At 41.2% G+C, this 24,535-nt stretch overlaps 2 protein-coding genes across 19 annotated transcripts in view; one reads left to right on the top strand and one right to left on the bottom strand.

Moving 5' to 3' along the window:
* The window catches only part of DCUN1D3 (defective in cullin neddylation 1 domain containing 3), a 60,246-nt gene extending 53,474 nt beyond the window's left edge, over window positions 1–6,772 (top strand). For all 12 annotated transcript variants that reach the window (XM_061401358.1, XM_061401355.1, XM_061401350.1 and 9 more), the window contains one exon: window positions 1,063–6,772. In XM_061401358.1, coding sequence (XP_061257342.1) covers window positions 1,063–1,546 — 484 coding nt within the window. In that variant the 3' untranslated portion in view covers window positions 1,547–6,772. The remainder of the gene's footprint in view (window positions 1–1,062) is intronic.
* The window catches only part of REXO5 (RNA exonuclease 5), a 69,829-nt gene continuing 47,819 nt past the window's right edge, over window positions 2,526–24,535 (bottom strand). For 5 of the 7 annotated variants that reach the window (XM_061401332.1, XM_061401331.1, XM_061401330.1 and 2 more), the window contains 7 exons: window positions 23,114–23,218; window positions 22,490–22,627; window positions 20,661–20,753; window positions 16,565–16,781; window positions 16,142–16,326; window positions 14,893–15,011; window positions 11,470–11,755 (listed from right to left, as the gene is read on the bottom strand). In XM_061401332.1, coding sequence (XP_061257316.1) covers window positions 11,638–11,755; window positions 14,893–15,011; window positions 16,142–16,326; window positions 16,565–16,781; window positions 20,661–20,753; window positions 22,490–22,627; window positions 23,114–23,218 — 975 coding nt within the window. In that variant the 3' untranslated portion in view covers window positions 11,470–11,637. Of the gene's footprint in view, window positions 2,637–11,469; window positions 11,798–14,892; window positions 15,012–16,141; window positions 16,327–16,564; window positions 16,782–20,660; window positions 20,754–22,489; window positions 22,628–23,113; window positions 23,219–24,535 lie in introns of those variants that run through there. The other 2 variants (XM_061401333.1, XM_061401334.1) reach the window with 2 other exon arrangements.

Below are 24,535 nucleotides of genomic sequence, written 5' to 3'. Positions count from 1 at the left end.
TAGTCACCCTATGTGCCAATAAGGACAACTGGCCCCGGTTATCAGCTAGTGCGTGCATGCACAGTCACTCAGTCATGTCCAACTCTTTGTGACCCTGTGGACCATAGCCTGCCAGGCTCTTCTGTCTGTGGTATTTTCTGGGTAAGAATACTGGAGTGTGTTGCCATTTTCTCCTCCAGGGGATCTTCCCAACCCAGGGATCGAACCCATATCTCCTGCGTTGGCAGGCTGATTCTTTACCACTGAGCCACCTGGGAAGTCCTGTCAACCCGTAGTTGTGTCCACTGTTATCATCATGCATCCTGATAGAGATTATTTGTGGGAGACAACATGGCAGGGTCACTGCAAGGTATGGTTTGCAGAGCACTGGATTATAAGAAAGAAGAATTGACTTTGAGAACCCCTCTATAAAACTTTTAGTCCCTGGGTAGGTTACTCACAGACCTCAGATGTTATATCTTCAGAACATACAGAATCTCAAAGAACATGATCAGTGTGAGACCATGTTGTAAGCCAGAAGTGTTATATATAGATGTTAAAAAATACACATACAATTTTTGCTTTTTAGTAACAGAACTTTGATTTCTGGTGGCAGTTTCCCCAGGTTCATCCAGAATCTTTGGACTCCAAAAATTTTCCTTGGCAGTAACCAAAAATACTCCAAAACCAAACAACCCCTATAGAATCAAAAGGAAAACAGGAAGACTCCCTCGCCATCTCCAAGGAATGTCTACAGCTTAATCACTGTTGCAGAATGAGAAATGGCATGGAGCAGGAGACTTTGAGTTTAGCTTTAGCAAGATGAATAGATGAATGAATGAACTGTTACCAGCAGCCTACCATGTGCTTGGCACTATCTAGAAGTTGACATAATAACTTGTTGACTTAAACCCTATGAAGTAATATTCTCACCATTTGGCAGATGAAATAGGATTGCAATTAGTAGAGGAGTTGGAGTTCAAATCCCGACAGCCTCATAGTTATGCTCTTATGATACTATATCGCCTCTCAGTAAATGATATCATTTGCAATTATTAATTGTGCCCCTCCTTCCTGTTGCAGGAAGGAATTTTTTGACGGCTGCAAAGCAATAAGTGCAGACAGCATTGATGGGATCTGTGCACGGTTCCCTAGCCTCTTAACAGAAGCCAAACAAGAGGATAAATTCAAGGATCTCTACCGGTTTACATTTCAGTTTGGCCTGGACTCTGAAGAAGGGCAGCGGTCACTGCATCGAGAAATAGCCATTGCCCTGTGGAAACTCGTCTTTACCCAGAACAATCCTCCGGTATTGGACCAGTGGCTAAACTTCCTAACAGAGAACCCCTCGGGGATCAAGGGCATCTCCAGGGACACTTGGAATATGTTCCTTAACTTCACTCAGGTGATTGGCCCTGACCTCAGCAACTACAGCGAAGATGAGGCCTGGCCAAGTCTCTTCGATACCTTTGTGGAGTGGGAAATGGAGCGAAGGAAAAGAGAAGGGGAAGGGAGAGGCGCACTCAGCTCAGGGCCCGAGGGCTTGTGTCCCGAGGAGCAGACTTAGTGGCTCTGTCTCAGGAGCAGCAGCAAGGATCTGCCTGCTGCCCTGCAGTCAACCAAGGAATTGGACCTTTCTGAAAATTACTGAAGATCCGGATATTTTCTACTTTACACCTTTCTCTGCCTTGTATCTGAAAGGGCTCTAAAATGCTGTATCATGTTTTAGGCACTTTCTTCACTTTTGGTTATTTTGGTTATTTCCCTGTTTTGGGGAGGGGTCCCCCAAAATATTTGAACCTGGCTACATGTTGTATATCTTTTTTTTTTTTTTTTTGAAGCCTTCAGATAGAATAAGCCTGCCACTTCTTGCACAAATTAGATTTTTTTTTTTTGGTGGGGGAGGGTGTAGAGCAGGTAGTAGGAATGGGAGTTAGGTTGAATTATCATTATAAAATGATAGTGCCAGATCTCAGTTTTGCATATTCTTGTTTTTCAGGGCAGGTCTGTACTGTGTGTAGTGCTGTTTACATGGTTGGATTTAGGTTGTAATAATTACTTTTAAAGATTTACAGAGTTGAATTTTGAATTAGCAGTGTTAACTGTTAACCACATTGCATTAATTCCCAGGCGATTTAAAGTTCTTGGAGAGCCAGGGCTGGCCAAGAGCATTTGTAGTCTGGTGACGACCCCCTTTTAAGCTAATTTATCTGAAACTCTTTATTTTTCTCACTTCTTGCTCATTCCTTCTTTGACCTATTGCATTTCATGTTGAGTTTATCCATCAACATGCTGCGCCTGTCAGTCAAGTGAGCAGTTTTGTTAGAACACATTGTACTGAGAACCACTTAAGCATTGAATGCAGAGAAAGCAGTGCTACCTCAGTTTTGCTGGAAGTAGACTTTGATAGTTTTCTTTCTTTGATGAATTTTCTGTATTTTCATGTTGTAAGTGGAAATACGTTTTTTTTTTTTTCATTTGCTTTGGAGCCAAAGTTTCTGTTCCTGGTGGTCGGAAAACTGTGCCTGCCGGCCAACTGACTTGAAGGAAAACTGTGGTATGGAGCTCTGCTTGAATTTTTTTTTTTTTTTTTTTTTTCTTGAGTATCATCAGCTTACTTGTCTGGCAAGTGCAGGAGCCTGGGGTTGACCTGAACTCTGCCAAACAAATACATAAGTGTATTTAATAGTTAAACTTGTGCCCTTTCCCTTCTTGCTGCACCCGTGTTGTCACTTAACCCCCAGAAGTTATTTATTTTCTTCTTTGTTAATGTCAGGCTTATTTGGGGTAATGTGATGACTATTTAGGTTTACATGACCCTCCTCACCTTTTCCTACCCCCAAATATGTATATATACATATATATGTATATATTTTACCTATATAATATATATATATATATATATACACATATATGTATCTATATTCCTTTGTTTCTTTGCCTGCTAAAACTAGCTATAAAAGGGAGCTGCCTTCAATATACAAAGTATAAGAGTGTCAGGGAGAATCATAATGAAGGCTTTTGAATCTGAATTTAGATCATTTTCATTAAAGATGAATTTTCTCAGTCCTTTCCTCACAAGAGGGAGTCCCAGTTCCCTAGACACCTCCACTGCTTGCTCTGTAAGGCCAGCTTTGGCTAAACTGCCACACAGGAGCTGACTGGTCCTACCTGGTTTTAGTAGAGGGTCCTCTTATTTTTCCATTAAAAAAAAAAAATGTCCTCGTAAAACTGTACTGGAAGGATGGATGGCAGGAACTTGTACCGTTCAGCTTCCAATACTTTGGAACAGATTGAAAAGGGAATTTTTAAATAAAAATTTATAAAAATATTTATACTCTTGAGGCAGTGAGAGTTTGTCTATTAAATATTTGGAGTTTTTCTCCCTCAACTTACCCCCCATCTCCCTCCCAGGTATATGTTTCTTAGCCTGGGCAGGAATTGCTTATTTTGAGTTCTTTTATTACTAACCTATGGCTCTGGGCTCCCATCTTTACAAAGATGATTTAAGGAGTTTCTGCAATGTTTTTGTAAAATTGGTATTGACATAGGGAACATATATATATATTTTTTAATCTGAACCCTGAGAGTTGCCCCTTTTACAGGGCTGGATGGGAAACTAAAGTCAGCCACAGTAGTTAGCAATACTGCTGGAAAGCTGATGGGTCCCAGTCCAGATATCTGGCTTTGTTCTAGCCTAAGACACAGGAACCTTGTAGACAGTTTCTGAGGGTCTTAGCACGTTCTGTGGGCTCAGTTGAAGTCAAGGTACCTAGGCTGAGGTATTGAGACTGCCATCTCATCCAGTCAATTTACAACCCCATTTTTCCTCAGTTCTGGATTGGGCAGAGGTTAAGGTTGAAACCTTAACCTAGCAAGCTGCTTCTAGCCAGGTAAGGCTTTTTCTGTCTCAGATCAGAAGGGTGTATGGCAAGGACACAAAATGCTGAGTCTAAAGACTCTGGGGGAACTGGATTCCTTCCCCAGCCTACAAGAAAGCATTCCATGCATTAGGTGTGTTATGATGGATTTTTAAAAAAACACTCAGCTTCCTTATCAACAAAAGAGCCATTTAAATATTTTTGGTTATATATTTAATGGTCTGTTTGTTAACAAATGCGAATTAGAAACCTGAAAAGGGAATGGTTAGGGAGGGACTTAGTTTCCTTCCAAGTTTGAGTCTTTGATGCAAGGAATTCAAGCTTAAGCAGTCACGTGGACCAATGCTTGACTTTTTCGTGGCTATAGGAAAAGCAGTTTTCTGCAGAGGGATCCAAGATGAGTGTGTGTGTGTGTAGGGTTTGCAGTTACACTTCTAGGAAATGAGAGGTTCCTGTTCCTCTTCACCTACAGATGGGTTTGCTGCTTAATGAGTGAGCAGTAATTGTGTTGAAGAGGTCAATGCATGCCCCTCAGGTAAGCCAGTGCACACTTCACTTTAAACAATAGGATACCAGAGTGGTATGGTGGTGGTGTGGTCAGGGGCAGGATGTGGATGCCATTTTGAAAACAGGCAAATACCAGAGTGACTACAACAAACGGAGTGTGTTGGGAGGTTGTTTTTTGGCAGCAGTTTTGTGTGTGAGCTTCTATGGTATTTCTTTAGCAATTGATTAGAAAGCAATATGAGATGAATTGTGCTTTACCGGTTGCTCTTCCCCTGTACCTGCCAAATGTGACTGTATCACTCTTACCCCTGCCTCCTGTGATGACACTTTGCTGTACTTAGGCTAGTTGTCTCAGCAGTTCTCCCTGCCACATGTGCTCACATGTGTGAGTTTGGGTCAAGATTCCATTTCTACCCTTCTGGTAAGAAAAAAAAGTCTAGAGCTATGTAGAGATCCAAATTTCAGCCAAGCCCTCAGGTTCAAGGAAATCCTGCTAAGGAAGGCACAAACTAGCCTTCCTGGAGAGGAAGAAAGGATTAAGCCACACATTTATTAGTGGGTCTTAAAACAGTATGGATTTCCCAAGGACTGGTGGTAAAATTCAGTCCTCAGTGTTGGAGCCTGCAGGGTGTGGGACTCCATAGTTCATGTGATGGCCGCATATAGTATACTATACCAAACTGTATTAAATAGTGATGGGAAATTACTTAGATAAGGATCTGGTATAAAAGTTTAACCAGACAAACCAAAACATCTGTGTTTTGGGCCAAGTTTGGTTTGCATTTAAAGTCAAGTCTTCAGTGCAGTGAGCCCCAAAGGTATAAAGGCTGGAAGAAAGCTGCTGCTAGGTTTGTTTTGCTGTAGTAGCCCACTTTGCCACTCTTCTTGTGTGTCTGGTTAGTGATGACCTGAACATCTTGGTAACTGCGTAACTGACAAAGGTCTTCCCTGGGGGACTCAGCAGTATCTTGTTTAAATGTGTGCGTGTGTGCTAATTCACTTCAGTCATATCCGACTCTGTGTGGCCCTGTGGACTATAGCCAGCCAGGCTCCTCTGTCCATGGGATTCTCCAGGCAAGAATACTGGAGAGCCATGCTCTCATCCAGGAGATCTTCCCAACCCAGGGATTGTACCAGCGTCTCTTATGTCTCCTGCATTGGCAGGTGGATTCTTTACCACTAGCACTACCTGGGAAGCTTTTGTTTAAACAAGATGGACTAAAAGGACTATTAAGTCATTAAAGTGTTAATTGGGACTCATTTGAGAACATGTAACATTGATCCTCCTCTTACTCCACAGTTTTCTGAATCATATAGAGGGGTTTCCCGCCCACTCCCCATTCAGAGTTTACACCTTTGTTAAGCTGTAATCATTAGCATTTATCCAGGTTAACCTTGACTAGCACTGCCTTACATTGAGGATCTGCAGGTGTTTTTCCTCACTGAAAAACAAAATTGAGTAACCATCAGATTCTGTTTCTGATTCAGGTGCTGGAGTTTATCACATCCTTCTCCCTATTCCTCTCTTTGAAAACTGAGCCTGCTCTTCTACCACCCACCTTCCCTACAACTTTCAGCATAAATCTTGCATATTGCCAAAGGAAGCCATTCAGCAGCTGCTGTGGTTTTTTCCCCCAACGCATTTATTCTGGGAGAAGTGTCTTCCTTCTGACCCTGGTCCTAGCCCCTTGAGTCTGTTATTAATTGCTCTTACCTGTTGCACTAATGAATATGATTCTAGGTTTCAAAGGAGGGATTTGAAGCAATAGGCAAATGGGGCTTGGATAAACTGGTCCTACAAATAAGATACCCTGCCTTATCCCGCTGAGGTGATGAGTCCACTGCTCATGTGACCCTCCACCTTTGTGGATTCCTCTTGGTTTGTGACCAGCGTGTCTGTTTCTTGAAGTTGTACAAACTTGTTGACAAAAGTCAATATTTTGATTTGTATTCTCTGCACTGTTGCACTCTCCAAATGGCTCCTTGAATATTTTTATTAACTTGTTACACACATTATTGTCTACTTTTTTATTTGGAAGGTAACCTGCTGTTGGACTTAATAAATTTGTTTACTTGACTAATGACAGTTCTGCAAGAAACAAAAAACAACCCCCCAAACAAAAAATATCTGTGACTTCATTCTGGGGTGAGCTTTACCCACCAGGAGCCTCTTCCAACATAATGGATGGCAGATCCTGTGCTTTGGAAAACCGTCCAGATCATACAGGATCCCCAGCTACAAAAACGGATGTTGATCTCCCACTCACCAAGCTTAACGGCTTTTCAAGTCCCAGTACTTATAGGCAAGAAGCAAATGCGTCCTCACAGGGCCACTACCTAACAGTCTTACCTTATCAACTGATGTGGATTCCCATGAAGAATAAAAAGTGAATTAGAACTCTTTAGTAGTTGGCTCCTAATATCTACTAGGTTGGCAGTGATTAAGGCAAGGAGGCAAGCTGAAAACTGTCAGGTGCTACTGTTCTGTGATCTTTGGCAAATTAGTGAAATTCTGAGTTTCCTTTTAGTCATCTGTAAAATCAAGAGACTATTATTTTTATCAATGTTAGGATTTAAAAGAACATCCATGATTATTAAGCACCTAAGACACAAAAGTTTAAGGTTTTCAAAGGCTGTTAGGTAATGCAGGGAATCCAGATAATAGGAGGATTGGAATGGTCACATATGACCTTTCAAAAGTCACTGCCTTTCTTGGGGACTCAACTTCGCTATGCCATATTGGTAGGATGGTGGGCTTAGAATAACATAGTCCCTAATGGCTCCCTCTGGCTCTTACATTCTAGAAGTCTAACTGTGGTAGACGTTGTTTAGTCACTAAGTCGTGTCTGACTCTTGCGACCCCATGGACTGTAGCCTGCCAGGCCCCTCTGTCCATGGGATTTCCCAGACAAGAATACTGGAGTGGGTTGCCATTTTCTTCTCCAGCAGATATTCCCAACCCAGGGATTGAAACTGCTGCTCCTGCATTGACAGGTGGATTCTTGACCATTGAGCCATCAGGAAATCTAGGGGATGACTTTTTCCTCACTTAAAAAATGTACTTATTTTCCCAGTTGGCTCTTGAGCTTGTGTCTTCTTTGGCTGTTTGAGTTAATGAGCCCAGCCAGGGCCTTACAAATAAGAGGTATGAGAAATAATAAAGTGAAGATTACTGATTTGGGTGCCTGTATAGAATATGGGGCCATTTATTCAAAGTGTTGTCATGGTGATATATCGCTAAAAACCAATTTTTGACTAGCTAAGGGATAAGCAACTAACAGTATTACCAGATAAGTATGTGGAATGGTATACTGAAAGTAGTTCTGAGGGTTCAGAGTACTGTAGTCACCTCAGCACTGGCTTCTTCCCCTCAAATACAGCTGCCAAAGTACATGGCTGGGTTAGCTTTGGAAGTCATTCTCTAACTCTGGATTTTGACCTAGACCCTAAAGGGTTAGTCTGCCTGGAAGTTAAGGCAAGGGAGCCAGCCTAATCTCTCCCTCCTCCTTTGCTATGACTTTCAAGGATGCCCTCTCTCATGAAAGCTATAAGGCTCTTTCTTATATGGGTTTAACATTCTTCCTATGTAATATTCCTTGATTCTCTTCTTACCTTGTGGGATGCTGGGAAAGTTAGTGAAATATGGCAGCAATGCAGTCAGCAGCAGAGCAAGCATCTAACTCTATAATGTTTTGTAATCCATGCTGATGAGGACTCTGGGCCCATGTTTATCTGGGGTGTTGCTGCTGAGAAGGTGAGTGTATAATACAGAGCTCCAAATGATACGGTACTAGTGTGAGACAAGACAAAAGACACAGACACAAGGCTCTTGAATACACAGACTACAGTAAAGCCTCCTTTACTGTATAAGTAAAGATAGGTAATTGGATAAAACCTAAATATTTGGTGAAAAGTTACCTATGCCAAAATAAGTTCTAGGAGGAAGAAAGGTAATGTGTAAAAAATTAAATCATTTAAAAAATATATGTAATATAATCAGTGGATATTATCTCTGGATCAGTCAAAACTTTTTACGCATAAAAGCAAATAGAAAAATATCATTATAGACAAGAACAGCCTTCTAAACCTCTTAAAAAACTAGAAACATTTGTGCAATAATTGACAAATGAACACTACATTTGTAAAGAACTTAAAAATTCAGAATGGAAAATTCATTATGGAAAAGACAACAGAAACATGGGCAAAGGATATGGACAACTCTAAAAACAAATTGGCCAAAAGCTTCTGGAAAAAATAGTAGATGACAATCTAAAGGGTATTCGAATAAATAGATTTTAAATCCTAAATTAAACCTAAAATGAAAAACTTTTAAATCTATCAAATTGTCAAAGATTTGAAAAAATGCTAGCAAACAAGGTAAAAACTTTTCTGGAATTAAACCTTCAGTGGTTCATACTTCAGCCCAATTAAATTCACTTCTAGGAATTTTTCCTCAAGAAATAATTATCTGCCAAAGATGTGCAAGGATATGATTGGCAGCATCATTTAGGGACAACTTGGGACTGGTTTAGAAATTATGGCACACATCAGCATGTTGGAATATTATGCCGCTATTAAAAACTGCTTTTGAATAGAGGAAAATGTATGATTGTAAAATAGTGGTCTGGTGGGATTAGGTATGATTTTAACTTCTGGATTTTTCAAGTTTCCATTAATGGGTTTTCTTTATAACAAAGAATTTACAAAATGGGTGACAAAAGGAAATGAAAATAACATGGCTGAGTGGTTTTACTAAACAACCCCATATGGGTGAGGAGGCTAGAAAGTTTGGGAGTAGTATGTTCAAAGCCTAAACCAAGTATTCTGTGAAAATCCTTTGAGTTGCTTTTTTCCCCCAAATGAGAAGTTGCTTCTCTAGCAGCTGCCTTGGCAGCTCAGCAGTGGCTGCCTAGAAGGGTGTGGGAGGAAAAATGCACAAACGCACTTATGAATGGAATGTGTTTTGCAAGAGGCCAAGTTGGCAGCTTTGGCTTCCAAAAGGTGGGAGCAGCAGAAAGAACAATGTGTGCAGACTGGAGCCTCAAGAGACTTTATAGTCTGGGCCTATCTCTGCAGAGTTCTAGAGTTGGGGGCCCATGGGGAAACTTCACCCTGCCCATCGAGAAAAAGGAAAGCCTTGGCTGTCCCTAGGAGCAAAGGGAGTGCTCTTGGCACAGGGAGCCTTGATCTGCTCTGTGAGTCTGCAGTTCAAAGATGATCCTCAATAAAATGTAGGGTTTCCCTAATTTAATTCTCATAACCACCTTATGAAGTAGGTAATTATGTTGCCATCTTTAAAATGAGGGAACTGAGAGTTCCCTGGTCCTCTAGTGGTTAAGATTCTGCACTTTCACTGCTGTAGCCTGGGTTCAATCCCTGGTCAACCCTCTTTGGGGAACTGTCAAGCTGTGTGCTGTGGCCAAAATGAAAAAAAAATTTCAATGAGGAAACTGAGGCTCAGAGAGGGGAAATAATTCATAACATATTCCACTACTCGTCTTTTTTCACAAACTGAATTTTTGAATATTCATATCCTTAAAAGTAGATACATCCTCATTTTACAGAGCTGTGGGAATGGGCTCAAACAAGGTTAAGTGACTGGCCCAGCAGCAGAGCTGAAGTGCCAACCTTCAGGCAGACTTTTATTTTGTGTCTCAGGACTGGAGTCTCAAGAGGTAAACAGCAGCTAAACTCCCACAGCTTTGGAGTTCTGCAGTAGGAAAGAATCCAGCAACACTGTTTCAAGATGTTCTCAAGGCCTTGCAGCTGAGATCAGCAGTCCACCTAGGGAATTTACAAGGGAACTTCAAATGGTAGTATCTCAATCCAAAATCAAGCTCTTCAGTTCTGGCTTCTGGTTCCCAACTTCCAGATCTTGTGGAAGTTGCATTTAAAGGATTAAACACGGACTCAAATGCCCAAACTTAAGAGTTAATTTTAAGTAAATTATTTTTTTCTGATTATAAAACAAATATGTGCTGATTTAAAAAAACAAACCAGCCTACTTTCAAAAAAGCATTTGGTAAAATTGAATCTGCCAGTCCCACCAGCCAGAGATAAAAACTGTTCATATTTTGCCATATAGCCTTCCAGGTTTTGTTCCAAACCTATGCATATCTTTTTTCTACTCAACTGTACAGACTATTCTGTAACTCTCCATGCATTATACAACCTATGATATACTATGAATGCATAATCTCATCTTCACAACAATCCTGTAAGATATATACCATTGTTATGTACCAAGCACAGAGGTGTTAAATAATTTATTCAGGTTCACACAACTAAAAGTAGGAAAGCTGGAATTCAGAGTCAGGTAGTCTGGATCCAGAGGTCTGCTGTTGCTTGTAGATCTTTCACTAGATTTTATTTACACACACATAGTTTTTAAAGGATAGAATTCCACTGAATAACCCTTTAGCATCTCCTCCATACGTGTTTTTGAGAAACTATCTTGTTACTGTAGGGTAATACCCTAGGAGTAGAACTGCTGGGTCCTAGGGTAGGGAGCAATTTACAAAGTGTTTTGGAATGATACTGCTGGACAGATGAGTTCATCTTTTCAGAAGGGCAGCTGGTATCAGCTATCAGTTTTGGAACTGTGTGTGCCTGTGCCCATGTCCTTCCCAACACAGAATGTTGATAATTTGAAAATTAATTTTTTAAAAAGCAAAGGTTTTTTATTGAAATTGAAGCTTCTAAGTTAGGACTGCTGGTGTTGGAGGCACCTACTGGTAAAGGTAACACTGCAGTCACTCTGGAAGGGAGCGTTCCTAAAAATTGAACTGTAAGAGGGTTTCCTGGGTTGGTTAAAAGCTGAGTCTTCTATTTTCCTCTGTGGACCTGCCAGATTTTCAGTCAGCCTTTTTCTTTCAATTTTATAACAGTCATTCAATAGAAAGTAGTTTGCCTTACAGAAATTTGCTTCACAGATGTTACAACTTTGACAAACCACATACTGTCTGGGTTTTCTCTTCCTGGTTTCCTTACTTATATACAGTATACCGTTTAATAGGAGTGCTACATAAATAAGCACCTGCTAGAATACTTGTATATAAACCCACTGACACCAAAGTACAAACTGGTAGCCTCCCCTCAAAGATGAGGTTTTAATTTTAGGTATTTATTGAAAATTTGTACATGCCATATAAATGGACTAGACTCTTAAGTGAGTACAATGTTTCCACAAACTGTCTGCTATATAGAGAGGTCTGGCAGCCTGTGGAGTGCCTGCAGCCTGACCACATTTTCTGCCATTGCCCACAAGGGATTAAGAAATGACACCCGGAAGGTGGTGGGCAGACTCACAAACACATGTTTGTGGAATGGTGCTTTCCTCTTCATCTTTTATTCCCATCAGTCCTAGGCCAGAGAGCGATCCATGAGTGCTGTAATGGAGGAGGAGTAGACAGTTAACCATTCATTCAACCCTGTTGACAAAAAGTAAGGTAAAGGAGAAAGGGTTTTTTTGTATGTGTGTGTGCCATGGGGGTGAGGGCCAGGTAGGCAGACAGCCTATGGAAAGCTGCCTGCTGAAAATAGTTCAATGGAAAGAATACTGACTAGTCCCAGATGCCCAGAATCAAATCACTGCTCTGCCACTTAACAGATGTGAGGCACATCTCAACTAAGGGTGAATGATCTCAAACTCAGTTTCTTCAACGATAAAGAAATATTAAATATTTAAATTACTATCTCACAGGGCTTTGGGAAGGACTGTAGACTGTACCAGCTAACATATTAATGTAGATGGAGCACTTACTGCAACTAAAGCAGTAAGAACGGTAGATGTGTCCTCATTTACTCCTCCCAAACAGCTAATGTACCTTGAGTAGGTACTGCTGTAGATAACAACAGACTGTCATCAGAATCCTTTTAAACTGCTGTTAGAATGTTGTTTTGCTAAAACTACTTCTGTAGCACCTATCACATGCCACGTACTACTTAAAAATGTTAACTTTTAATATGTTGTGAAACACCTAGCATATTGCTTAGAATTTAGGAGTCACCTGATACATTTTAGTTTCCTACGACCTCATAGTGAATACTCATGGAATTGGGTGAAAGGGCTGAGGTGCTCTCCAAGGGGGAGGAGGCAGAAATGAGCAAAGACAAACACGGAATCTGTCTCCACCTAATGTCTGAACTTAAGCTAACAAGCCACAGGCCTTTTGAGTATGGAGAACTGGAGTTCTGAGTGCTGGAGAGTGGCTCTGAAATTAGAGACAATCATAATTCAAATACAGTAAAGAATCCGCTTGCAATGTAGGAGATCAGGGTTCGATCCCTGGGTCGGGAGAACGGAATGGCAACCCACTCCAGTAATCTTGCCTGGAGAATCCCATGGACAGAGAAGGCTGGTGGGTCCATGGGGTCACAAAGAGACATGACTGAGCGAGTAACAGTTTACACTTCATAATTCAAGTATTAATTGTGCTCTTACAAGCTGTTGTAACCTTAAGGTGCTTAACCTGAGCCTTTTCCTCATCTTGTTAAAATGGAGATGCAATAACCTTAACCAAAACTGCATGTAAAACACTTAGCACTACTTGACATTTATTAAGGGTTTGATGAATTACAGCAATTATTAAGAGCTGAGTCAAGCTCCCACCATGAGGGAAAACCTTCAACTCTCCTTGCTACTCCTTCCTGAGCCACTTTTACTGTTTCCCAAGTGTTATCTGCTGGCATCATGGAGACACTGCACAGAAGAGGCCACAAGCAGTCAGTCACACAGAAGGCTTATAGCTCGGGGAAATAACATACTCCTGCTGCTGGCTACAGATCATTATGACTACAGAAATGAGAGTGTAACTTTTGAAACAAAGGACCAACATCAGGTTTTGTTACTACAGGACTTGCTGTTTCCAGTTTTCTCCTGACTTGTCAAACATGCCTTTGGGACCTTTGCCTCAGTCAGAACTTAAGCTTTTTTGCTCCCTGACCCAGTGTTCCCACCTCTAAGGCCTCATCCCCTGAGAATATCCCAACCACTTCTAGAAGAAGAAAGCTTTGACCCTCTCTTGGCTTAGTTTACCTACACAATGGGGGTAGAATACTTACAAGCTAAGTATTCTACTTGGTACATGAAGATTTGCCTATTTTACCTCAACCTCCATAGCACTTGCTCTGAGAAGTTTTGTCCAGGCAAGTTCAAGTTTGCCCCTTTTAGAGACCAAACTGTTAACCAAAAAGCTTTTTTTCTCTTTCTTTGGCAATTGTGGGTCACTTTTTAACCTCTTACTGTTAAGTCTACCTATAAGCCTGTTTAAAGTGTATCAGTCCAAGATTTTTTTTTTTTTTTGCTGTAAACATCTAGTAATTATTTCTGTTTCTCAGAGACAGTAATTCTTATAAGCTACCCAGCCGGAAGCCTGTTTCACTAGGCTTCCTAATACATATTATAAGAATTTTATGACAGGAAATTAACTTCTGATCCAGGATTCAAGGCCTGAGGCATTCATTCATGTTTCACTACCTGGAACTCTGGGCCTGTGAAATAATCCTAGAATGTCAGAATTTTAAGGGACTTATTAGAAATAATACAATCCAGTGATTTCCAAACTACTTATTTCAAAAGAGCCACTGCCCTCTTTCCCTCCTCCCCCAATACACATATTCATTCATATACCTACTCACCCATTTCAGAACTGCTCATCTTTATGCCTCAGTAAAGATTTAACATCAAAATTTTTCTCTTTAATAAAGGGTTTTATAGTTTAAAGAACTGATCCCTGGTGGCTCAGTGGTAAAGAATCTGCTTGGAATGCAGGAGACCCGGGTTTGCTCCCCAGGTTGGGAAGATCCCCTTGAGAAGGGAATGGTAACCCACTCCAGTATTCTTGCCTGGGAAATTACATGGAGCCTGGTGGGCTATAGTCCATGGGGTTGCAAAGAGTCAGACATGACTGAGCTATTAACACTTTCATTTTTACAGTTTAAAGTATTTGAAAATTACTGACTTATTTTAAATCCCTCATCTTACCAAAGGGAAATAGATCCATAATAGGAAGGTGGCTTGGCCACTACTTGTCAGAAAAGTTAAGTGATACAGCTGGGACTAGACCCAGAATCCTGCTTCACCACTCCTCAGGCTTAGAATCAACAAAACAGGCCCTATCTCTTAAAAGTTAACAGAACTGGTAAAGGGGGAAAGGGCAGGGAAGATAGGGGAAAGGTATATGTGGGAAAGGTAGGCTCTGGTCACATCTGAGCCTGTACCTTGCCTAGAAGTTGACCATTTTTTACTCAAGTGCCTCTTGTTCTAGAGAGGCTGCAGGATCTAAGATCTCTGCCTTTAAACTGGGACGAGCCATCTCTTTGAGGGACCACAAAATGTAGTTATAGAAGAGCAAATACATGTAAAATAGGAATACAATAACCTATCTCTTAGCACTGTGAGAGTTAAAGAGATGATTCATTTCAGTCTTCATTTATGTGCCTGGACATCAACCAAAGGCCTTTCTCCAATAAAAACTTAAGTCCAGAGGTCAGAATCATGAAGGAACAACCCTTCAGTCCTTACCTCTTGGTTCCTGGCAGCAAGATCAGGCAGAGGGTGCCTGGGCACAGGTTGTGGTAGAGCTTTTCTATCTTCCGGCCCCAGTGCCAGGCAGCTATCTTTGGATGGTCCACGTTCAGCATCTAGGATCAAAGCCAGATATAGACACTCAGCCAGGGTACCCAATGCTCACTTTTGGACAGATGGCAACATTCCTCCTCAGGCTCCCAGGAAAGGCTCTGTTCAAATCCTCAGTGTGAAGCCAGAATCTATACTGTAGGGTTCCCGGCCCATCCCAGCATCCCCAGGCTTTCAAGTCAGTTTAGGACAGCTACTGTCCATTCCTCCAGATGGATCTTCCAGGGCCCTGAGTTAGGGAAACCAAATCACTAAGGAGAGCTCTAGTCTGGCCTCTGCTATTAAGCATATCTGTGACCTGGGCAAGTCATTCACGAGCTCTCATCTCTATTTCTCATCTGCTAAATGTGGGACTTGAGACTAGGGCAGAGTTTCCCAAACTTAAGCCACTCACCTCCTATCTTCACCCTTCTGTTGGATATTCCCTAATGGTTTTCTTTAAAGTGAATCAATTTCCTCCTTAGCTTCATCTAAGTAATACTAGGGATCCCTGGGGGCTCAGATGGTAGAGTCTTCCTGCAATGCAGGAGACACAGGTTCAATTCCTTCTCCCTAGAGAAGGAAATGGCAATCCACTCCAGTCTTCTTGCCTGGAAAATCCCATGGATGGAGGAGCCTGGCAGGCTACATACCATGGGGTCACAAAGAGTTGGACACGACTGAGGGACTTCACTTTCACTTTAAAAATAATACTATCCATGTAATCATAGGTTCAATGTGGTGGTTGTTACCTTAAATAAATATTAGAAAAAAAAGTTCATAACTAAAAAAAGGTGAAAAATGAGGTCCACCTACGACCACCAAAAATCATCTTGTGTATATATACACTGCAGGAAACCTTAGATCACTTAAGACTGGTCCAGCTCTCCAACTTCCTGTATCAACCCCTCAAAATCCCTTGGAGAGCCACCTCGAAAACTTGATTTTAGCAAGTTTGGAGGAGACAAAGTATGAGATATCTTGGAGAAAGAAAGGTGTGTCCAGGGCTGGAAGAAGCTGGAGAGTGAAGTTAAGTGCCAGGAATCTCATGACTAATTTCCATAAATATCAGAAGGCCAACACCAAGACCAAGAAAACTAAAGTATCTAGCTACCTTTCCCCTCAAGCCCCAGGATACAGTCATTAACTCACTCACCTGCCAGGCCTCCTGCTCTGAAGGGGGAGGTATGACACGAACCCCTGGTAGCCTTGATTCGCGAGGTAAGCCCCTGAGCCAGGCATGGAGGTGCCTGGGGGTTAGGGCATGCCTGCCTCTCAGCTTCCAGTCCTTGCCCGTGAGAATGTTGAGGGCCCTCTGGGCACTGCCAAATGTTTTGAACCCTGAAAACAACAATACTCTGTTCTGTTATTAAGGACCAAAAAGAAGAAACCAAAAACAAAACTGATCACCATCCGAGTTAGAGCTCACCCGGACCCAAGGAAGAAGGACAAAATCAGGAGACGCTGACCTGATCCAGCCCAGGAGAGCCTATTTGGTGAATGTTTCCTTTTTCTGACCTCATGGTATCACCATCTTTAATCTCCTTCCCCAAGGCTATATTTGGTGGCATAGACTTACTCAAGAAACAATATCCTTTCTGCTTTCCACTTTTAAGATCTTTAGGCAAGATCATAGCTTCCAGGCCCAGGAAGATGCTACAGTGTTGCAACAGGTGTTCTTTGAAGGTTTCACTCACTCCAGACAGGTATATAGTACCACGGTTCTCAGAATCTTGTTCCAACTCATTCACAAGGGTGTCACAATCAAGGGTGAGTTCTGTCACAGGCCTCTGCACCTAACCAAGGAAAGATGGCATTAGTGCTAAAAAAACCACTACTTCAATCCCCAGGCCTGTTACATACTAGCAAGTAACTTAATTCTTCAGTTTCCTTATCTATATACAGAGGCTAATGATAACTGCCCCAAAGAACTATGGTAGTAACTTACATAGTAGATAAATAAATAAAAATGTAAATATTTTTGTGTAAATAATACTCCCTTACCTTTCCTTTTCACCCCAACACCTGCAATGGAAATCAGTTCTCTGCCATCTACACCAATGAAATCCTGGTTTAATTACATAAGAAACATCAAGACACCATTGATTTCCCTGAAAGCTAAAGGGCAACCATAAAACAAACAAACCATTTAGATCTAAGTAGTGATAGAGAGTCCAAGGTAAGAGAAACCCAAGTAAGACGGTAGGTGTTGCAAGAGGGCATTGGAAGGCAGACACACTGAAACCATAATCACAGGAAACTAGCCAATCTGATCACATGGACCACAGCTTTGTCTAACTCAATGAAACTAAGCCATGCCATGTGGGACCACCCAAGACGGACGCGTCATGGTGGAGAGGTCTGACAGAATGTGGTCCACTGGAGAAGGGAATGGAAAACCACTTCAGTATTCCTGCCTTAGGAACCCCATGAACAGTATGAAAAGGCAAAATGATAGGATACTGAAAGAGAAACTACCCAGGTCTGTAGGTGCCCAATATGCTACTAGAGATCAGTGGAGAAATAACTATATAAAGAATGAAGGGATGGAGCCAAAGCAAAAGCAATACCCATTTGTGGATGTGACTGGTGATAGATGCAAGATCAGATGCTGTAAAGACCAATATTGCATAGGAACCTGGAATGTCAGGTCCATGAAACAAGGCAAATTGGAAGTAGTCAAACAGGAGATGGCAAGAGTGAACGTCGACATTCTAGGAATCAGCGAACTGAAATGGACTGGAATGGGTGATAACTCAGATGACCATTATATCTACTATTGTGGGCAGGAATCCCTTAGAAGAAATGGAGTAGCCATCATGGTCAACAAAAGAGTCTGAAATGCAGTACTTGGATGCAATCTCAAAAATGACAGAATGATATCTGTTCGTTTCCAAGGCAAACCATTCAATATCATGGTAATCCAAGCCTATGCCCCAACCAGTAATACAGAAGAAGCTGAAGTTGAACGGTTCTATGAACACCTACAAGACCTTTTAGAACTAACACCCAAAAAAGATGTCCTTTTCATTACAGGGGACTGGAATGCAAAAGTAGGAAGTCAAGAAACACCTGGAGTAACAGGCAAATTTGGCCTTAGGATACGGAATGAAGCAGGGCAAAAACTAATAGAGTTTTGCCAAGAAAATGCACTGGTCATAGCAAACACCCTCTTCCAACAACACAAGAGAAGACTCTACACATGAACATCACCAGATGGTCAATACCAAAATCAGATTGATTATATTCTTTGCAGCCAAAGATGGAGAAGCTCTATACAGTCAGCAAAAACAAGACCAGGAGCTGACTATGGCTCAGATCATGAACTGCTTATTGCCAAATTTAGAATTAAATTGAAGAAAGTGCATAAAACCAGTAGACCATTCAGGTATGACCTAAATCAAATCCCTTATGATTATAGAGTGGAAGTGAGAAATAAATTTAAGGGACTAGACCTGATAGACAGAGTACCTGATGAACTATGGACGGAGGTTTGTGACACTGTATAGGAGACAGGGATCAAGACCATCTCCATAGAAAAGAAATGCAAACAAGCAAAATGGCTGTCTGGGGAGGCCATACAAATAGCTGTGAAAAGAAGAGAAGTGAAAAGCAAAGGAGAAAAGGAAAGATATAAGCATCAGAATGCAGAGTTCCAAAGAATAGCAAGGAGAGATAAGAAAGCCTTCCTCAGTGATCAATGCAAAGAAATAGAGGAAAACAACAGAATGGGAAAGACTAGAGATCTCTTCAAGAAAATTAGAGATACCAAGGGAACATTTCATGCAAAGATGGGCTTGATAAAGGACAGAAATGATATGGACCTAACAGAAGCAGAAGATATTAAGAAAAGGTGGCAAGAATACACAGAAGAACTGTACAAAACAGAGCTTCATGACCCAGATAATCACGATGGTGTGATCACTCACCTAGAGCCAGACATCCTGGAATGTGAAGTCAAGTGGGCCTTAGAAAGCATCACTATGAACAAAGCTAGTGGAGGTGATGGAATTCCAGTTCAGCTCTTTCAAATCCTGAAAGCTGATGCTGTGAAAGTGCTACACTCAATATGCCAGCAAATTTGGAAAACTCAGCACTGGCCACAGGACTGGAAAAGGTCAGTTTCCATTCCATTCTCAAAGAAAGGCAATGCCAAAGAATGCTCAAACTACCGCACAATTGCACTCATCTCACATGCTAGTAAAGTAATGCTCAAAATTCTGCAAGCAAGGCTTCAGGAATACGTGAACCGTGAACTTCCAGATGTTCAAGCTGGTTTTAGAAAAGGCAGAGGAACCAGAGATCAAATTGCCAACAATCGCTGGATCATGAAAAAAGCAAGAGAGTTCCAGAAAAACATCGATTTCTGCTTTATTGACTATGCCAAAGCCTTTGACTGTGTGGATCACAATAAACTGTGGAAAATTCTGAAAGAGATGGGAATACCAGACCACCTGACCTGCCTCTTGAGAAACCTGTATGCAGGTCAGGAAGCAACAGTTAGAACTGGACATAGAACAACAGACTGGTTCCAAATAGGAAAAGGAGTATGTCAAGGCTGTATATTGTCACCCTGCTTATTTAACTTATATGCAGAGTACATCATGAGAAACGCTGGGCTGGAAGAAGCACAAGCTGGAATCAAGATTTCCAGGAGAAATATAAATAACCTCAGATATGCAGATGACACCACCCTTATGGCAGAAAGTGAAGAGGAACTAATAAAAACCCTCTTGATGGAAGTGAAAGGGAAAAAAGTTGGCTTAAAGCTCAACATTCATAAAACTAAGATCATGGCATCTGGTCCCATTACTTCATGGGAAATAGATGGGGAAACAGTGGAAATAGTGTCAGACTTTATTTTTTGGGGCTCCAAAATCACTGCAGATGGTGATTGCAGCCATGAAATTAAAAGACGCTTACTCCTTAGAAGGAAAGTTATGACCAACCTAGATAGCACATTGAAAAGCAGAGATATTACTTTGCTAACAAAGGTCCGTCTAGTCAAGGCTATGGTTTTTCCAGTGGTCATGTATGGATGTGAGAGTTGGACTGTGAAGAAAGCTGAGCGCCGAAGAATTGATGCTTTTGAACTGTGGTGTTGGAGAAGACTCTTGAGAGTCCCTTGGACAGCAAGGAGATCCAACCAGTCCATTCTGAAGGAGATCAGCCCTGGGTGTTCATTGGGAGGACTGATGCTGAAGCTGAAACTCCAATACTTTGGCCACCTCATGCAAAGAGTTAACTCATTGGAAAAGACTCTGATGCTGGGAGGGATTGGGGGCAGGAGGAGAAGGGGAAGACAGAGGATGAGATGGCTGGATGGCATCACCAACTCAATGGACTTGAGTCTGAGTGAACTCCGGGAGTTGGTGATGGACAGGGAGGCCTGGCGTGCCATGATTCATGGGGTCGCAAAGAATCGGACACAACTGAGCGACTAAACTGAACTGAGTCATAAAGAGTAGAAGGACAATGCCAATGCAGTGCAGATTGATTTTGACAAAAATTAAAGTTATCATGTGCCAGGTCACCACTATAAGAATACCAGGCTTGGATGAAGACTTTCCATAATATAAAGTCTCATGTCTAAGCTTCTGAAGGGTGCTTGTCTAAGCTGGAAAATACAGGGTTGAGTGAAGGGTACTACTTTATGCTTTCTCTGGTGACCTTACCTTGATGCAGGAACCCTCTACCAGGACGCCATCCAAAGACTCTATGGCCAGCTGGGCAGCTTCCAGGACTTCATATTGTATACAGAGATGTGGCTGCAGGAACACCGAGATTTTCTTACTTTGGCTTTGTAGGCTTAAACTGCCAGAGAAGGGGCTGGGAATAGAGTCCCCTTAAACTACAGTGGCCAAAGTCACAAGAGTGGATGTCCCTGTAGTGCTGGGCTAGACAGTGATCACAAACTGTCATTTTAAGTAGAATCACCACATGCAGAACCTAGTTTCTCAGAAAATAACCTTAAATTTGTCACCTAAAATTGAAGCCTTTCTCTCTCTGGGTGCTATGGGGTAAGTAACAAAAGTATTTACTGCCTAAATTGCTTTTCATATTATTTATTATTAATCACTAAAGTCATCACTCTAAGTCACAGGCAGAGATTCCCATTTGTCTTATTAGCTTAATTTTTTAAATAAGCAGCTTTCCCACAAACTTCTGGAGGTTAAGTTCTTCCACTGGATTTGTGTCTTCAAATTTACTGCTTTTCCATTTGATTAACCAAATAGCTAAATCTATGTGATAGTCCAAGCCATAACATCATCATAGAGATTAAAGTGCTCCCATAGAAAACCTTCATTTTATTGGATTTGACAATGATTTCTTGAATATGACACCAAAGACACAGGCAACAAAATAAAAAAAGTAGAGAGAGAACTAAATCAAAATGTGCATCAAGGAAGAACCATCAACAATGTGAAAAGGCAGCAGAAAGAATGGGAGAAAATATTTGCAAATCACATATCTACTGAAGGAGTCAAAATATATAGGGGACCTCCCTGGTGGTCCAGGGGCTAAGACTCTGTGCTCCCAATGCAGGGGAGCTGGGTTTGATCCCTGGTCAGGGAACTAGATCCCATATGCTTCAACTAAAAAGTTTGCATGTCCCAACAAAGATCAAACTGCAAGTAAGACCTGGTACAGCCAAATAAATATTAAAAAATAAAATACATAGAGAACTACTAAGACTCAACAAAAACATCAAACAACCCAATTAAAAAATAGGCAAAGGACTAGGAGAGACATTTCTCCAAAGAAGATATACAAATGGCCACTAAACATACAGAGATACTCAACATCATTAATCATTAGGGAGATGGAAGTCAAGAAAACCACAAGATACTACATCACATCCATTGTGAAGTAAAGTGAAGTCGCTCAGTCGTGTCCGACTCTGAGACCCCGTGAACTGTAGCCCACCAGGCTCCTCCTTCCATGTGATTCTCCAGGCAAGAATACTGGAGTGGGGTGCCATTTCCTTCTCCAGAGGATCTTCCTGACCCAGGGATTGAACCCAGGTCTCCCTCATTGCAGGCAGACGCTTTAACCTCTGAGCCACCAGGGAAGCCACCCTGGCTCACACCCATTAGGATGGATCAAAACAAAAAATGCCCCCCAAACCAAAAACAACATGGGTTTGGGTAGACTCCGGGAGTTGGTGATGGACAGGGAGGCCCAATGTGCTACGGTTCATGGGGTCGCAAAGAGTCGGACACAACTGAGCGAATGAACTGAAACTGAACTGAACGTGAAATTTAAGAAAATTGGAGGCAATATGAGTATTGGCAGACTTCTTAATTCTCAAAAAATCAGATCTTGTCAATACTGGGCACATATTCTTATGGGTCAACACTGTTCCCATGAAACAGAGCATGTCTCATATTCCAGTTGGTGACAATCAAGCTCAAATCACTAATATCTGAATGGCCCTAGAAGGCATCTGAATTTACCACAATAGATTAGAAGGTCAAAAATCTAAGTTTTCTTGTCTCATTACCTGATGTGTTTCAAGAACAAGAGTCATTAACTGGACTGGACCAAAACTCTTAAACAGCCTCTTCAGAGCACTGAGGTTACAATTTTTATTAAATGGCCCAGCGTAGACAGTTGACATCTCTGTCCACTTGATCTTTATCTACAAGAAAAACAACAGAATACAGTGAGGAGATGGATGTGGAAAGAGAATCAAGTCAAATCTAAAGAAATCATAAGTTGAAACATGGGATTAAATCCTTTCAAGGAATTTCTCAACACAAACACCTGTCAAATGTACAAGAATTTGTCTTCAGGGATTTCACGGCATCATTATTTGTAATAGCAAAATTTTATCAAATCCAAATGCTGAAAATAATAGGTATATCCTACAAAAGAAAACTAGGCAGCACAAAGATTATATAGTGTTATGAACAGATGTTTAAGATATATTGTTAAGTGAAAAAATAAAGTTGCAAAATAGAATATATAGTCTGATTCCCATCATAAAAATGTAAATGGTAATATACCTATAGAAAAAATTTAGAGAAATATATAGTAAACTTAATATAAGTATGTATTACTTTCCTTAATTGGAGGAGATTATAATGTCATCAAATAAATCATCTAGTAGAACCCATTCACTTACCCTTTTGTTCATCTCTTGAGTGAGGTTGGGTGAAAAGGGTTCAAAAGAGAACTGCACAATGCTGAAGGAAAACAGGGGGATTTCCACTCTAGCCTGCTCAAGAACCTGTAGAAAACAGCACAGCCTGGATGAGGCAGGAATCTAGTCTATTGTGGCTTGTGGAGGTGAGCCACAGTAATATAAACAATGGTTGTCTTTTTACCCATGTTAAAAAGCAATGTGAGGCTGACTTCAAGGTCTGGAAAAAAAATGGTGATACCACACAGCCTTGTAAAAAACCATCTAATCAGTAAAAAGAACAGAATCACATATGACCCAGATCTCTAGCATTACTAAGAAGCAGACTATTACAACCTTCAAATTACCTCTAAGTAAAAAAACAAGTTAAATTCCAACAGAGCTACCATCACCCCACACTGTTGCAAGCCTGTGAATAAAGAGGGAGAAGAGGTGCAAGAGACTTTGAGGGGCAGGGAGCCAAGGGGCACAGAAGGCTTGGGTGAAACAAACAAAATCAGCCCCAGAAAAAACTACAACTAAATGCCAAAGCAATGAAGACAGGTCACAACTTTGAAGGTTCAAGCCCCTGACTACAAGGAAGAGACTTGACAGCCTTAGAGAAACAGTGTTTCTGGGGAAAAATCAGATATATAGAGAAGAGGCAATACCCTATTGGAGCCACTGCAGTGAAGGAAAAAAAAAAAAAAAGAAATTAGGACAGAAATTAAGGAAAAAAGAGAAATAAAAGATAGGAAAAGATAAATACCAATCCCTCACAAGAGCATTATAAACTTACTCTTCCTAGCACATCTTTCTCAAAAAAACCATCAACACTTTAAAAAAAGAAAAAAGAGAGCCTGACATCACAGATAAGAGTACAAGGAAGCTTTAGGCCCTCAGTTTGCCACACACACCACTTTAATACTATGTAAGCCAAAATATCTTTGCAAGAATATAAGAGACCAGTGAAGAACTACAGCACCCAGACACAACAACAACAAGGGATCCCAGCAACAGGAAAAGGAAAATATGCAGGTTTTGTATACCCGTCTATGCCTGCACTATCTAACCTAGAAGAGCTCAACATAGAGGAAACTTCCCATACTGGGGATCTTCCCTCTGGACAGAAACAAGAGTGGACCATGCACTCAATGTCATGGTTAGATTGGGCATTGCCCGAGGGACTGATTAGTTTCTGTTTCACTTGACTCAAACCACTGATAGGACTGGCAGCCTTGTTTGTAAGCCACTGATGCAATCACATCTTAATAATGAACTTGTAATCACTGCACATTAGAGCTGCAGTTCCAAACGCAGATGTCAGGAGGAGCAACAGATTGCAAGTTCTGAAAGGAAACAGGGACAAGCTGCTCGGGGAGTATGAGACAACTAAAAGCACCTGCACAAGCTCAGTGACAACAC

The sequence above is a fragment of the Bos javanicus genome, chromosome 25, assembly GCF_032452875.1.
Source record: "Bos javanicus breed banteng chromosome 25, ARS-OSU_banteng_1.0, whole genome shotgun sequence".
Lineage (NCBI taxonomy): Eukaryota > Metazoa > Chordata > Mammalia > Artiodactyla > Bovidae > Bos > Bos javanicus.
The sequence above is the reverse complement of the archived record's forward strand: the minus strand, read 5'-3'. Positions and strand labels throughout refer to the sequence as shown.